A 15,441-nucleotide genomic window follows, 5' to 3' on the forward strand; every position below is an offset into this window, starting at 1 on the left:
TTCCTGCACGGAGGAGAAAGTCGATTTTTTTTATATTTGATACATAAATCCCAACAGTAGAAAACTGAAACATTCTTCTGTGATTTACATATTTGTAAGCTTAACAGAACTTTAACAAAATATGACTGGTGTCATTCTATACTTTTCCTCATAGCTCAAAAAAGTCACTCTTTTTACACAAATCTTCTGGCTCCTACTTCCTGTATAAATCAAAAATATAAAAGTTCAGCTTTTAAAGTGAAATTTATGCTGTGGTTTTTACCAGAGATGTACTGGTGAGTGTTTAAGGAAGCAAGATTGTGTAAGTGGGAATTCTGATTTATTCATATAAGGCCAAATCACACAGATCAAGGTGCTTCATAGTGTGAGCTAAGGACCATCAGATGATCCCCTACAAGCACTTAGTGACAACGAGGAGGAAGAACTCCCTTTTAAAAAGGAAGAGAGGGCTGACCTAGGCCAGTTAGGGTTTGAGGGTTAAGTAGGGCAAGACAGGGAGAATACAGAGAGATCACGACCAGCAAGCAGGTCCAAACACAAACTACAGAAGTTAATGACATGCAGCAGTGACCAATAAATACGTGTAAAGTGGAGAGTACTCAGTGGATCATGGGAAGTCGTCTAGCAGCATAACTAAGGGATGATTCAGGGTCACCCAACTCTAACTATAAACTTTATGGAAAAGGAAAATCTGAAGCTGAATCCTAAAAAGCAATCCAGCACCAGTAAACTACACTGTTCAGCATTTTTAATAGCTTCTGTTCAGAAACTTATGGCACAGAGGAATATTAATCTTGTCTGATTTGTCTTTTAAAGACCAGTTAAAATAAAAATTGATAGTGTTTCAAAAGCTGATGGCAACATAAGCATAAAGCTGCTTTTCTCCATGTTTTTAAATTATATCTTTGCTGTAGGGAAAAATAGTTTCCTTTAAACAGTTTAGGCATTTTTTTTTCATGAAATAATTAACAGGAAAAAACCCCTCTTTATATCAATTAATGATGAAAATAAATGTTAGTTAAAGCTCAATACTGAATATTTCCAACCTTAATAATATTTCTTAATTAAATATATTAAAATTCTTATTCCTAACCACATTCTACATCCCTGAACAAACTTAAACTACACATAATGTTGACACACAGTTACTTTGACCCCAAATCATTCACAATCAAAAAAAACAGATTTCAAATATTATACGTAGGATGAAATGCAGCTTCACTGGATTACAATGACTTGTTCAAAGCTTTCTAAATAAATAACAATGAACATTTACTGTACATTGGTTTGCAAAAAACACACATCATCAGTGCTATACAACTGGAGCTGTAAACATTCTCAACTGTTCCCATACATATCTAAAAACTGCAAATACTCAGTTTGGAATAACGCACTATAAGTCAGGCAAATAATAGCGAACCTTGAGGCTGAAGGTGAGAGGACTGAAGCTGGGCAGCAGAGCAGCTCTGTGCTTTTATCTCAGATTACAAGTCATTTTGGGATCAGCAGCTGCCAAACAGATGAAGAATTGCAAGTAAGTCATTGTGTACAAGGTGGCCAGCCTATGAAGAGGGGAATTACTTAAAATAGCTTCAAGTAGAGTTGCTGGCTTGGACCTGGATGCAGATAGCGTCAAATGTAGTGTGTTATTTTGAGGATGATTTTACTTGAGTGTTTAGCTTAGGCATGCGGCTTCTGTTCTTTTGGGTGGCGCTGAGGGGGAAGTCCTGGTGACATTGGCTTTACATACCAAACCCGATATGTTAAATACCACCCCAGCAGGGCGCATATGGTTCCTAACAACTTGTGAGATGGGTCATGGAAATAAACAGAGGTGCACGTGAACATCCACACCCAAATGATCATGATAAGATTCAAGGCTATATACAGCAGGCTCAAGACCTTCCTGGGAAGTCCAGACAAGCTGGTGGTATTGAGAGAGCTCATCGGGGCAATTTCCTCCATGATGAAGAGGGTGGAGTACGCCAAAATGAAGGAGTGTCCTGAGATGTCATAGCCAACCCAGTGGAATCCAGCCCGCCTGCAGACAGCTTTCGATGTGAACCCCTTGTAATCAACCTTTACCAAGCTGTTTTCATAACAAGAACCGGTCACATCCTCGATGTAGAAGAAGGTCTCTGTGCAGACGTACCAGACAGCTGTTGCCACCACCAGAGAAAGCAGCCGCCGGGCGAGAAAGGAGACACTCCTGTTGAAGGAGGCATTGGAGAGGAGGAGGAAGGGGGTTAGCAGCAGCAGCGTCCAGCCCCAGGACACTTTAACAAAATACCTGCAAGACAAACAGAGCAGTCTGATGAAACAATTTACCACTTCAAGATAAAGTTAATCTCATATGTACACAGAATGTATATTTCATACTCCTGGGCCAATACAGAATGTTTATGCATAAACATTCTGTATACTCCAGGTTTTTACTTCTGTTTCTAACCATCTGTAACACCAGCACATATACTGGTACATATGTACAGATTTCTTTTTAGAATATAATATAATAGCTTTTTATTGTCATTGTACATGTACAACGAAACTGTGGACGCTCCACACTAGCTGTGCATGGAACAAAAATATAAATAGCAGGACACAAATAATAACAATTGCCAGTTTCTGCTCCTACAAAATCCAGGTAAGCCAAGCAGTTTTTGTTTGTTTTGAGTTGTGTTCAACAAATAGGACTTCATTAGCCCGACAGTTGAACAGTTCACCCTTGACCTACATCTCTCCAGTCTTGCCAAATTCATTAAAACATTAAAAAAAAGAAAATTATAAAGGTGCTTTTAAGTCACCTTAAAGTGAACGCCAGGTGTGCCCACGAGCTTGAATGAATCGGTTGTGTTAGCTAATCAATCGCGTCGTCATACTTACACGTTCAGGGCGTTTTTGCTGCTGCTGAAATACGTCTGCGGAACGAACTCCAGCTCTTTCAGGACGGACCCCACGACCGAGATGAGCAAAAAACTCCAGGGGAACTTCTGTCGGACGGCCGGTATCCTCCACAGTACCACCAACTTATCCACAATGACATCCAACGACGCCATGTTGACGCTATGACCGTTGCTCTACACCGGCGGGGAGGGGTACGTTGCTTTGACGTCACTGCAGGTCAACCAATGAGATTTTATTGTTCTTCTTTGTGTTTTTAACGGCAGACTACAAACGGTAAATTCAAATGGATAGCGCCCCCACCGTACAGGGTGATGTGCTACTTTCTTCTTAACTTTCCTTTCACTTTCTTTGTATCTGACATATGTTTTCGTAGATATACATATTAATCCAAAATAACATAATAAATGGAGGAAAACAATTAAACCACAGTCCTAAAACCAAGACCAGCCAGGCAAGGCCATGATGATCCACTTGGTAAAGTAAACCTGCCAGGCATCTTTTTTGGCTTTAAAACAACAATTCTGATGGCTAAAGATCCAAACGGGACAGGGAAAAAAAAAGAAAACAAAAAAGGAACACCTCTATACACATCTGCACATCAGGCAACCTGCTCTACTCCTGAGCAACAGCTACCCTAGGGGGTGCTTCAGAGATTTTGGTTCCTTCTGAGATGAGCAACACACAGTTCCTGCCGGTATGTCGGCTGCAGCTCCATATTGTGAATCTCCACGTCTACCTGTTGGATTTGGGACTGTTGAGGCCATTTCAGTACAATGAATTCACTGAACTCACTTAGATGATCCAAGAAAAAACAAAGAAAGAACGGAAGAAAGATCTTCTGTATATTTCTCAAAAAATGTGATCCTGTCTCCCTGAACCTTAAAAGAGACCTCTTTGACAGCATCTGGTCAAATTCCCCTTATTTCCACATGTGGTATGTCTTCCTCATTAAACTGACATCATTGTGATGCAATCTACATTATTTATCTACTGGAAAAGTTGCTAAAAGAGTTCTGTTTCTGGGTCAAATTTAATTAATTTCTCCCAGTTTTTCTGTTATTACATGCAACACAATATATTCATACTTTGTAATTAACAGTTTAAAAAATGTATTTAATAATACTAACTAAAAAAAATAGATATAAATGCAAATCATATACATATATTTTCACTGTCTACACATACAATTTAAGGTAATTAATGGAAGTGTTGATGAGAGCTGGTGCTGATGTTTGTAAAACTGAATCCTGCTCCTGCTGATTGATTGTGATTATACTGGAATAAAATAAATCTCCCCTTGAAGGACAAAGTTTGTCCCCAGTGCACTCTGACTTGGCAAACAAGCCTCTCTAAAAAGCAATTTTCCAAGCATGCCTCCGGTTTGGCTGATTGTTCTTCAAGGATTGCTGCCAAACTACAAACTCTGTCAGGAGGCAAAAAAAAAAAAAAAACCCATCCAGATTAAATGGTTTCAGATTACATTTCAGACAGCTCAAGACCTGATTGAATCACACCTCAGATTTCTATAGTTAGATTGAAAAAAGGAATCTTTTTGCAAAACAAAACATTTGATGAAACTAAACTTTTGAGGGCCTTACTCAAGTGATAAAGACGTAAGCAAATGTAAAGAACAAGATGGAAAACTAAAAAAAAAATCTCCTGCAGTAATCATCACTGCACAGGTGTGTTTTCTGCTTCTCTTGAGGTAAATATAGAGGTCACTGAGTTCTTCTCATCTCCTTTCAGATTGATCTGCAATGTCACAGGGAAGTTTGCATGTAACTGTCCTGCAGTGCATCGAACCAGATGATGTCATGCTGCAGGCAGTAAGAGAGGGACTCCAAAAACCAAAATAAAACTGGTCTAGTCCAGCCAGATAATTATCCTCTCCAAGGTTTGACCTATTTCTGACCCCCCTGGTGAAGTTTCACCATTCAAATTTCCAGACTCTTGAGAACTAATACCCCATGGTGCACCATGTTTAAATTCCTTTCTGCAGTTCATTTGTGCATTTAGGAAAAAATAAACTTCTGATATATTTGTATTCATTGTTATTAAATGACAGCCAATAAGTTCCATTAAAAAATATCTATAAATATCTATAAATATATGTTTAAAAAATTTGAAAAGAGCTAAAAATGTTTAAATTAAATACTAATCAACTGAAAAGATGCAAACTAAAGTTTTAGCAAATCACACCCACCTTGTTTTAATAGAGATTTTTCTAAAATTGTAAAAGCAAAACAATTTTTCACCACTTATCATTTTCTCATAGTTACCCTGATCCCTGCTTTTATAAACACACTATTCTAATGTCAAACAGCCTCTGCATGTATTTTAAGTGTTATGGTTTTATATTTGTATATATCTGGTTTATGCTGCAGCCCCCATGTGATGTTTCCTACAATGTTAGTGAATAGTAGCTCAGCTTTAAAGATTTTATCACAATACCTTTCTTTCCTTTGAGGCTGGCAAATACTCTGCAGTACAGCCACACTTTCACCTTTCTCCTCTGTCAGCGGGAAGCACCAGATGACTGAATAAATATACTTTGAGCCTGTGCTGCTTGACCTTTTTCTTTCCTTCTTTTTTGATATTTAACAGCCAGGTTTGATGGATATATTCTCCCTTCTTTGATGTGTGACGACTTATATATCAACTATGTGCAAAAACTGTCATGCATGTGGCTGATGCTAATTTTAAAAGTTGGGTCTTTGCATTCAGTACGTTAAGTTCAAGCTAATCTGTTCATTCAGCTCCACTGACAGAATGCTAAAGAGATTTGAACAAAAAATCAAGAACAATACTAATATGATAAAGTGCAAGTAGATAGAAAGTAGATATAAAAAATAAACAGTTGCCAGTTATAGACAAGCAAGTGGAAAAAGTGCTTGAGTTTAAAGGATCGACAACACGATGTGACATTGACCTTGTGTGCGTTCAAGGTTTTTTTTTTGCCTTTCTGTGCATTTCACACACAAATCACAACGTCTGGGAGCCTATATGGACGTATGCTGCAGCATGACTTTGAAGGCTACACTATGTTACCTGACCAGCCAGGTGACATAGTGGAATCTTCAGACAAAATGTGGCCATTGATGTTGAGTCTTTCTCTTCTGCTGTACTAACAAGGCAAATAGGAAATGCAGGGGTAGATGATCTAGGCAAGAATAATGCTAAGTAATGCACCTATGACTACTGACTGTGACAGCAAGTAAAGATGTACACAGTATTCCAATGCACAAAGCAGAGCCATGTGCATAAAGTATAATAAAAATGTGCAGTAAACAGGATTTCTGTGAAACCCGCTCAAATATATCTCAGTAAGATGGTGCAGAACAGAATAAAATCACTTGAAGGCTCACAGATGAAGCAAAATACTGGCACAGAAAAAGGGAGAAACAAAGAGTGGGCAGGACATTAAGACATGGGTGACCCAAACAGGGCAGGTAATCACACTGGAGGAAAAACCTAAAATGAAAAATTCTAACAAAGATAAATTATGACCTTGAAGACCAGATGAAACTTCAAGATGAAATAAAGTATTTTATTATGTTAGCTGCTATAATAATCACTTGATCTCCATAGAAAAATATAATTTGGAACATGAATTGCTTTCTCAGGGTAAGACTGTCACCACTGCAGAGAACATCCTATTCATGCCTAAGTGGTCGAGAGTTGAACATTCAGCAGAAATGATATAAAGTATGGAATGTGCTGGAAAAATATTGTAGTGCATGCATTTAAAACCAGCAGATTCCGCTGCCCTACTTGCTAGACGTGCATCCTTGCAGCTTCATCCCTAAACTAGTAGGATCTCTGTTTTTTGACACAATGGAGAAGATCCAGCATGCAGAGCAGAAGCATAAATACAAGGGGACATTCACTGAGAGCTCTAAAAAATATCAGCTGCACTGCATGCAGTCTGGACATGATCAATGATATGGTCATGACTTCACTGGCAAAATTGATATCTAGTAAAGATTTCATAATTTTGTAGTCCAGTTTTGTGCTTTCCCCTGTGTCATCTCTCTGACACCATTACCTGTAGATCCAGGTGATGCAGTGCATCTTCAAAATCTCTTGAACCAACAACAGCTGCAGATAAACCCTGAGTCTGCAGCCACTTTCTCCCTCCTTTTTCTTAAATGCACATTCTTTGCCCATCTCCTACAAGCTTCCTATTATCCTGCTTATTCAGCTTTTTATTGTATTTTTTATTGAAGAAATCCAGCGAGGTAAGGAAACTAAAACATCTCTCGTAAACCAGCCTCAAGCTCTGAAATTCTGAATTCCTTTTTTATTTAATATAAAGATGTCTGTTATTGATTCCAGTAATAATTATTTCGGAACAGTATTTATCATTAGGTGTTAAAACCACAACTCTAACTCCTCTTGTCCACACTTAGAAATTACTGAAAAGTCAGATGTGCAACAACATAATATAACCAAGCTTGCATTATTAATTAAGAATAATGTACAATAATATACAGTAAAAACATATAAAATGCATGATTCATTGTGAAAATGTTTACTTGCTGCTGCTGATAAAGTAAAGTCCACCAAAGTCCTTTCATAAATTAAATCAGATGTGGTTCTGACCCTGTCAAAAAGGATGGCGGTCGGTAAAATATTTTATGATTGAGATTCATGTTCTCAGACGCAATTTCCTGTGTTTGTGAAGTAAGGAGAACGAAAGAGACAGACAATAAATTTTCAGGAAAGAAGAAGAAGAAGTCAGCATACAGGAGGGTTTGTGCTTCAGTTAAAACTGCCTGCCACACATGACAAACGGGCTTGTTTGCAAACGCGCACTCTGAAGTGAGGAGCTCCTCTGCAGCTTGTCTGACTGTGAAAGGATCCACTGATGCAGGTACGAGGCTCAGCTTATTCCACGCACTGTGTACAAGGCATGATTGAAGACTGCAAAGAAAATGAACATGTGATAATGAAGTGTTTAAATTAATTGAACGTTTAATCTTTCAGCAATCATGGTTTCTGACCTGTTCTAATAGTTTTTATCAATACCTTGCTGTGTGTTTTTTTGAAGACCACCAAAACTAAGAACAAAACAAAAACAAGTAGTGGATGGGTAAAATGATATTTTCTGACTGGGAAAATGCATTAAATTGAGGTATACTGAAATGTATTGACATTCTTGTTATTTAACAAATTTTTCTTCTTACACCAACTTTATACTTCGTTTGTCCTTCAAGTAGTTGTTAAGGTTAATTGTGTGATTGCTAACCTGATATGGACTTGTTATAAAATCCATATGATTTATGATATTTCTCAAATTTTGTTATTAAATAATAATAATAATAAGTATAATAATAATAGGTAATAGAAATAAAACACATTGCAAAGTGACCTCAAAACCTTTTGGGGCTTTTTTCACTTTTGTCAGAGAGCACACAGTGAAACATGAGACAGTAAAGTGTGGAGAAAGTGGGGGAAGACACACAGCAAAGGCCCTGAGGTCAGACTCAAACCCAGGCTGATGTATTTATCTCTGCAGCAGAAGGTCACGTGCTCAACCCAGAGAGTTAAACTGGCTCCTTTTCCTTTTATGAATAGTTGCAAAAAAAGGGTCACCTTTACAAATATGTTGATGAGACACTCTTTTGCCTCTTATCTGGTTTAATTAACCAAATTCAGCACACAACTTATTAAATTACCATATGCCTGGGATTTGACTGTGTTTTTTACTTGTAAATTTGACTATCATGTAATCTGCTCTGCTCCTCAGAGCTGCTGCCTCCTCCTCCACAGGCCTCAGATGACTGCTTGTGTTCAGCTTATGCTGGCTGCCACCCTGTGGATGATGCCTGGAGGCGTCAATACTTATCGCAGCAGACGTAAACCAGCAATTTCACCCAGAGAGATGAATGCCCTGCTGGATTACCATAACCGAGTCCGCTCTCAGGTCTTTCCTCCTGCTGCTAATATGGAGTACATGGTGAGGCACTTGTATATATATGGACACACATAGACAGTTTGTTTGTATGAAATGCACTAAAAAGGTTAAATAGTGAGGTGTTACCTCCAGCAGTTCATTATACAAACTAGCAGGCAGCTTATAGTGAAGACCCCAGCTCTGCTACATGTGCTGCAGACAGTGCTGAACGAATTGAAAATGGGGAGTCAGAGACCTCTGCTGGACAAACTATGAAATTACAGAATTCCCAAATCCATCCATGTAAGCTGAATCCAATAAACTGGTGATAAGCCAATATCGGCTATAATATCAACCAACTGATTAATCAGTCAGAGTCTAGAATACATAAAATATGACAAGAAAACAAATAACTTAAAAAAATACTCTACAGTGCTCAAGACAAAACAATATCTTCTTGATAACTTTGCATTAAATACAATTCTGTGGTATTTTTGTAGTTTTGTTTATGTTCTTTTGAAGTTCTTCATTGTATTTCAGAGGGCTATGCTACTTTTTACTTCATGTGCTACCTAACAATATAAAATAGCAGAATTAGTCATTACAGGCACTAGTCACTGCAATCAGTTACAGTGATAAATTACTGTTTTATTGTTGGCCCTTCAATAAAAGTAACCATGGAGAAAAACAATAATAATGTGATCATGACTTGGGAGCATTGCCTGCATAGTTTGGGTGTTTGACTTTGTGTGGCTTTGGTGTTTTATACAGAATAGGAAAAAATGTCATGTCATGTTAGGGATTGGTTGTTAGTGACAGCTCCTCTGTTGTTCTCCTTTTCTGCTATTTATGCAGCTGTGGGATGAGGGACTTGCTAAGTCAGCTGATTCATGGGCTTCACGATGTGTTTGGGATCACGGTCCGACACAGGCCATGAAATACGTGGGTCAAAACCTGTCAGTCACTTCAGGAAGGTAGTACATAGCTAACAAACTGCGGAAACACTGAATGCTCATTATAATCATAAATTGTTTTTTTATTAATAAAATAAAACAAACACTATATGTATGATATGTTGATTCATAATTTAAAAGGTACCAGTCCATCACAGATCTGGTCAGGTCCTGGAACGATGAGAGGCATCACTTCTCCTACCCAAACAGATGCAGTGGGTCAGTGTGCTCTCACTACACTCAGGTATGATATACTCAGTGATTCCATTTTAGTACATTTGAGTGAGATAAAATTAAACATGTGTTTTTCTTCCCTATGCTGTATAATAACCATTAGATATTTATATGTTTGTACATACTGTGAAACTAAGTGTTAAGATATTAAAAAATACATTTATCATCAATTTCATTAATTTCAAAATGCAGAAAACAGTGAAAACCTGAATTAAATAAATATTTTTTCAGCTCACCTATAGAAACAATAGCACACAGCTTTTCTAAGCACTTATCTGGTGGGTTTTTCTCGGCACTTTGAAGAGCTTTTCACAGTTTTTCTGTGTTTTCTGTCTCTTCATCTATTCTCAGTCTGACTCTATGATGGTGATGCTCAGGACTCTTTGTTTAGGGTTGTTGATTTTACACAGAATCAATGCACGTCCATCAGATGTCTTGTGTTCTGTTGTATATCATAATAATGTAATAATGTAAAGTGTGTGCAGCTCTTTAGGCACATTTGAAACAGTAAATATAGCACCATCAGTGTATGTGTTCCATAAAAAATGTGGCTTCAGTTATTGAAAAACTCATCATTTAGATTATAATCAAGTATTTATAATCTATTCTTTCTGGAAAAGGTCGGATCCTTTTCTCTTTTATTTTATTAAACACTACTTTCTTGCTTTGGAGGGTTAAAATGCATATTTCTGGGTTTAAAGCAGCCTAACAGTTGTGTTTTCAAATTAGCGCTAACCTCTGTAAATGTGTGTGCTTTGACTTGTGTGCATATGAAGAGAAAACATGTGTCTATGGTTTGTGTCAGATGGTGTGGGCGAGCACCAACAGAGTGGGATGTGCTGTCAGGAAGTGCTCCAACATGGACGTGTTCGGCAGCACCTGGAGGGAAGCAACGCTGCTGGTCTGCAACTACTTGATAAAGTAAAGTTTGGGAAATATGCTCATTCACTTTTTCACCAAAAGTTTGAAGATGCAGCTCAAAACTGTGGCTTCCTCCGAGACACATAGGATGCCTATTTTTTAAAGTAGAAAATAAGTATCCTCTATGCAAATGCTAATAAGCTAATCATTGTTGGTTGTAGTTTCAGTTTTAGTCTACTATTAGATCTTGAAAATGCTTTAAATCCAAATGATCTGTTTTATTTCACACATATGGGATCAGTTTAATGTTTTTAGTTCAAACCAGGTTCAAATAGGACACAAGAGGCAGATTTCAAGAACAAAAAGTGAGCTTTACTTGTATATACAAATGTCTTAATGAAGTTGGCAAAAAAAAGAACAAACAAACAAACAAAAACAAAAACTGAAAATAGACGGTTGCTGTTTTCGTCCATGTTCTAAGTAAAAAAGAAAGAACCAATACAGACCCAAACCCTGCTCTCACAGGTGCAAATACTCATTTAACTATTACACTCAGAATCTCACCTTTTAATTAGCTAAATATATTTCTTTGTATTTCAGAGGAAACTGGGTAGGAGAAGCTCCGTATAAGACTGGAAAGCCATGTTCTCTCTGTCCATCCAGCTACAGAGGCTCCTGCTGGAGAAACCAGTGCACACTGAACAAAAAACCCAGGAGACTTTAACACAAGAAAGAAGCTATTAACACAACACAGTGTTTTAATTTGTAAACTGAAAAAAAGAATCCGCAACAGTTCCAAATGTGACTCACAAAAGCTGTACAACAAGACAATCTGGATAAATGACACATGTGTCCAGTTACCACTGTTACCATTTGTACTGTAAATACTTTATTTACTGCAACACTTGAATTTCTATTCCAGTTACAAAATAATGTTAAAACTGTTATTTCCTTTGACTTTCAGGAGCTTTGCACTGTTAGAACCTGTTTAATAATAATAAAAAAAGCAGTTTTATGCTACAAGTTGCTCATTTTAGCCCTGATATACATCTTTGATTGTCTTTCTAGACTGTGAACCTGTTCCCACAGTAAATGACAATGCATTTATGGTTGCCTGTTTGCCTGACCGAACATTAATTAAGTTATAAATAACTGATGAGGCTGTATATTCAGCACAAGTAATTCGCTGTTCACCACTTGTGTTTATTCACTGCAGCTGCAGGAAATTTTCTGTCCTGCATTTCACCTCATTACAGCTCAGCATTTACCCATCAGAGACTTTTTCTGTCATAAACCCGAGCCTAATGCAGCTTTTATGGCCTAAAATACGAGGGAATCAGCTGTGCCTCCCAGCTCAAGTGATTTGTGGACACACACACACACACACACACACACACACACACACACACACACACACACACACACACACACACACACACACACACAAACGTAAAACATTTGATACAGAAACCAGTCTCTCCCAAGCAAACAAAGTCCCTCACAAACAAGTATAAAGAGCAGCTGAGATCAGCACTTTGTTGACTGTAATGATTGTTTATTTAGCAGCTCTATTCAGAAATGGAGAGTGGGTGTAATTTTCTTTCTTTGTGCAAGGTGTTTCTCCTTACTCTACATTTTTGTGCAGGTGTGGTTTTACAGGTAATTGCATACACTGTTTTCAGAATTTCAATCAATCTGTTTCCACTGATACAAACAGTTAGATGTTTGGAAAACACCGTTATCCTCGCTGGATGAAATTTTCATGAGAATATCCACACCGCCTCATCCCTGCAGACGATTAGCAAGAGAAACTGAACTCGGAAGAAACCAACATCAAAATCCTTTTCCTTGTAAAGCTAATCCTATTAAATTAACACATTATATTTAATCTGGTTTTTCTTTAGATGCTGTTACACTTACTGTTTTTTACATTTTAGGCGATTTTAACTTAACAAGCAGTATCAGTGTGTTAGTTAATGAGCTTTAGAGGTGCCAGAGAGTGGATTTTGCAATCTTCAGCCAGTCTTAAACTAAGCAACTAGAAAGAATTAATACATATTTTTGAAGGTGCCCAAAGAAAATATGACAAATTTCCCTATGGAAGCAAAAATGTCTGTTTGCATGCAGCTGAAATGTGCCAGCACGATATAGAATTATTGTAAAGGACGGCTTGTTTCCAAATCAAATGTACAGATTTTGTCTCTTTTTATCCATTTAGATTGTTTGGTGTGTGTCCCAGTTAGCTCAAGGATGAAAACATAACATTTTGTGAGCAATTTCATTTGGGAATTAATCTCTGTCTACCAAGCCATACCTGCCAACCAACTGAAGCGTGAAGCTTGCAAACTTTAAAGCTCCGGTGAGGAGATGGCATCCATGTTTACACGCCAACCGTCTCACTTAGCAGAAGAAAGCCAGAGGAGGGCTTGTGACACTGTAACAGGATGTAAACATTGTAAATTGATAGCTGTATTATGATTTTCAACTCTTGCTAGCCATTAAAAGTGATTTTACACTTTTACACTATAATCCCCTCAGACAGACACACATATTCTTTACCTTTAAGCATTGGGGTGAAAAATAATGTTGAACTTCCCAAATGTAGAGCGAAGGAGCCACACACTGACCTTATGATTGCCACATTTATCATGCTGAGCACCTTCTTTTGGTTGGTGAATGTAGTTTTAGAATACCTGTGTCATAACTGAGTATTTTTCTGCACAGGACAAAGAGCCAACTAGCTTCATTACATTCAAAGAAGGCAGACATCTCAACAGCTTATAGGCCAAAGAAATTAAATCAAACGATATATTTGATTTAAACTCATTCTCCAATGAAATGAAGGTGGGCTTCCATCTCTGCTGGGAGGATGTTTTGGCATCCGCAGAGAGTTCAGGCCCCAGGTATATAACGGCTAAGCAGTAATGTTTTCTCCTCAGTCAAAACAAAACTGATGATGTCACTCGTCATACAGTATGCTTGCTGCCACCCTCAGTACATTCTCCACTCCTCTGTCTTTTATGTCCCTCCCCACCCTCTTTCTTTCATTCTATTTTACATAAACTCTTATTCTTACACAATTTTCATCTTCGACTAAGAAATGGCTGTTGGGTGATGAGAAAGAGGGAAAAGAGCACAATAACTTTATGTCTATTTGAGTTTCTATCATCATGTTGCCATAGCTACAGCTGCTATATAGATTGGTGTCCATACGAGCCTGGTTACTGTTTAACCTCCCCACCCACATTTGCCCAGATTAGGAAAATCAATAAGATAACAGCAGCAACACCGGCCTTACCTTGCACCAACAACACCCTTCTCGCACTACAGCACCCTGCGCCAGACTTCCACATTTTACACCTTATGGTGAGGGGAGAAAATAGTGGATTTAAAACATATGCTCGGGAGGAAGGAGAGGACGACATGGTCAATGTAAACTCACAAGTCAGTTCAAGTATGGAACTTCCATTTGGTGAGTACACACTTTTGCTTTTATCCGTGTGGCCGACTAGTTTAAAAAGAGGCTAAGCATGGCAGCTGCTTGCCTCTTTTTGCTTCTTATTCAGTGTTTTTGTGCAACAGCTGCTTGGCTCCAGAGCTCTGCTGGATCACAAGGGATTCAGGGTGCAAATATCACCACCATACATGTCTGTCTTTTTCACACGGCTGTAATCCAGGAGGTGTGTCAGAGATATGGAGGTCGTTAAAAAAAGGCCATGGGAGCTGGGCCTGATGGAGATGATGGTTCAGAGATATTGAGATGTAAGAGCTGTAAGAGTACAGTGAGTGTGACAGGGCTCACAGGCTGATTTGAAATGATTTAAGCTTGCTCTGTTTGACAAGCTGTGCTCATGGACTGGATATTTTTTACGGAGTTCTGAAAACATTCTTTCTGTAGAGTTACACTATCCATAAAAAGACTGACATTTTAACCTCACTATGACACTGTGACAAGCCTCTGCATTATTTTATGGCTACAATATAAGGTGCTGTGCAAACACAAAACAGCAGAAGGACACATCGCTGCTACAGGCACACAAACCGCCCCTTTGTCATAACTGTTTTGAACCATCTCAAGAGAGGCCTTACTCGGCATCATACCAGCTGTCTGATGCAGCAGTTGGCGGGAGTTTAGTTTTTGCTTCTGTGGTCATTCATTAAATAATTTGCATGTCACACCAGGGATGCAAATCCATTTAAACAAAGCTCTGGCCAAATGAGAAATGAAAATATCCGTCCAATGTTTTAAGTCTGCCTTTGCTCGTTTATTCCTTCCCTCCTTGCATTTCTTCTCGTGCCACTATGCCAATTCGCTATATGTAGGCTATTTTTTCAGCAAAAGGAACAGCTACACAGAAAAGGTGAATTGTACAAAGGAAGGAGGTGATATTTTCATACATTTCAGTCCTAGTGACCACTGAAGTGAAAGTCAGTTCAGATAGTGAAAATAACTTCTCATATATGTGTCCAGCAGTATTTCAAGGTTGTCGCTGCCAGGCTTGCTTCTAGGACTTTGTAGCTGGCAAGCAAACCCCCTATGGGCTAGCTAACTGGGAATATACTAACACTAATCTCTCTAATGAACACCCCATG

At 38.2% G+C, this 15,441-nt stretch overlaps 3 protein-coding genes across 3 annotated transcripts in view; 2 read left to right on the plus strand and 1 right to left on the minus strand.

Moving 5' to 3' along the window:
• fitm2 (fat storage inducing transmembrane protein 2) overlaps positions 1–15,441 on the minus strand; it is a 23,153-nt gene continuing 7,712 nt past the window's right edge. Inside the window, exons 2-3 of the mRNA XM_026153228.2 lie at positions 2,884–3,114; positions 1–2,290 (exon numbers count right to left, since the gene is read on the minus strand). Coding sequence (XP_026009013.2) covers positions 1,681–2,290; positions 2,884–3,056 — 783 coding nt within the window. The 5' untranslated portion in view covers positions 3,057–3,114 and the 3' untranslated portion in view covers positions 1–1,680. The remainder of the gene's footprint in view (positions 2,291–2,883; positions 3,115–15,441) is intronic.
• On the plus strand, positions 7,641–11,882 carry r3hdml (R3H domain containing-like). Its single transcript, XM_080294774.1, has 6 exons — positions 7,641–7,777; positions 8,654–8,863; positions 9,656–9,774; positions 9,895–9,997; positions 10,793–10,908; positions 11,449–11,882. The coding sequence occupies exons 1-6, from the start codon at positions 7,772–7,774 to the stop codon at positions 11,570–11,572; spliced, it is 678 nt and encodes a 225-aa protein (XP_080150900.1). The 5' UTR covers positions 7,641–7,771; the 3' UTR covers positions 11,573–11,882.
• hnf4a (hepatocyte nuclear factor 4, alpha) overlaps positions 14,257–15,441 on the plus strand; it is a 24,289-nt gene continuing 23,104 nt past the window's right edge. Inside the window, exon 1 of the mRNA XM_080294771.1 lies at positions 14,257–14,320. Within this exon, the coding sequence (XP_080150897.1) occupies positions 14,272–14,320 (49 nt within the window). The 5' untranslated portion in view covers positions 14,257–14,271. The remainder of the gene's footprint in view (positions 14,321–15,441) is intronic.

The sequence above is a fragment of the Astatotilapia calliptera genome, chromosome 20 (assembly GCF_964374335.1).
Source record: "Astatotilapia calliptera chromosome 20, fAstCal68.1, whole genome shotgun sequence".
In the NCBI taxonomy this organism is placed as follows: domain Eukaryota; kingdom Metazoa; phylum Chordata; class Actinopteri; order Cichliformes; family Cichlidae; genus Astatotilapia; species Astatotilapia calliptera.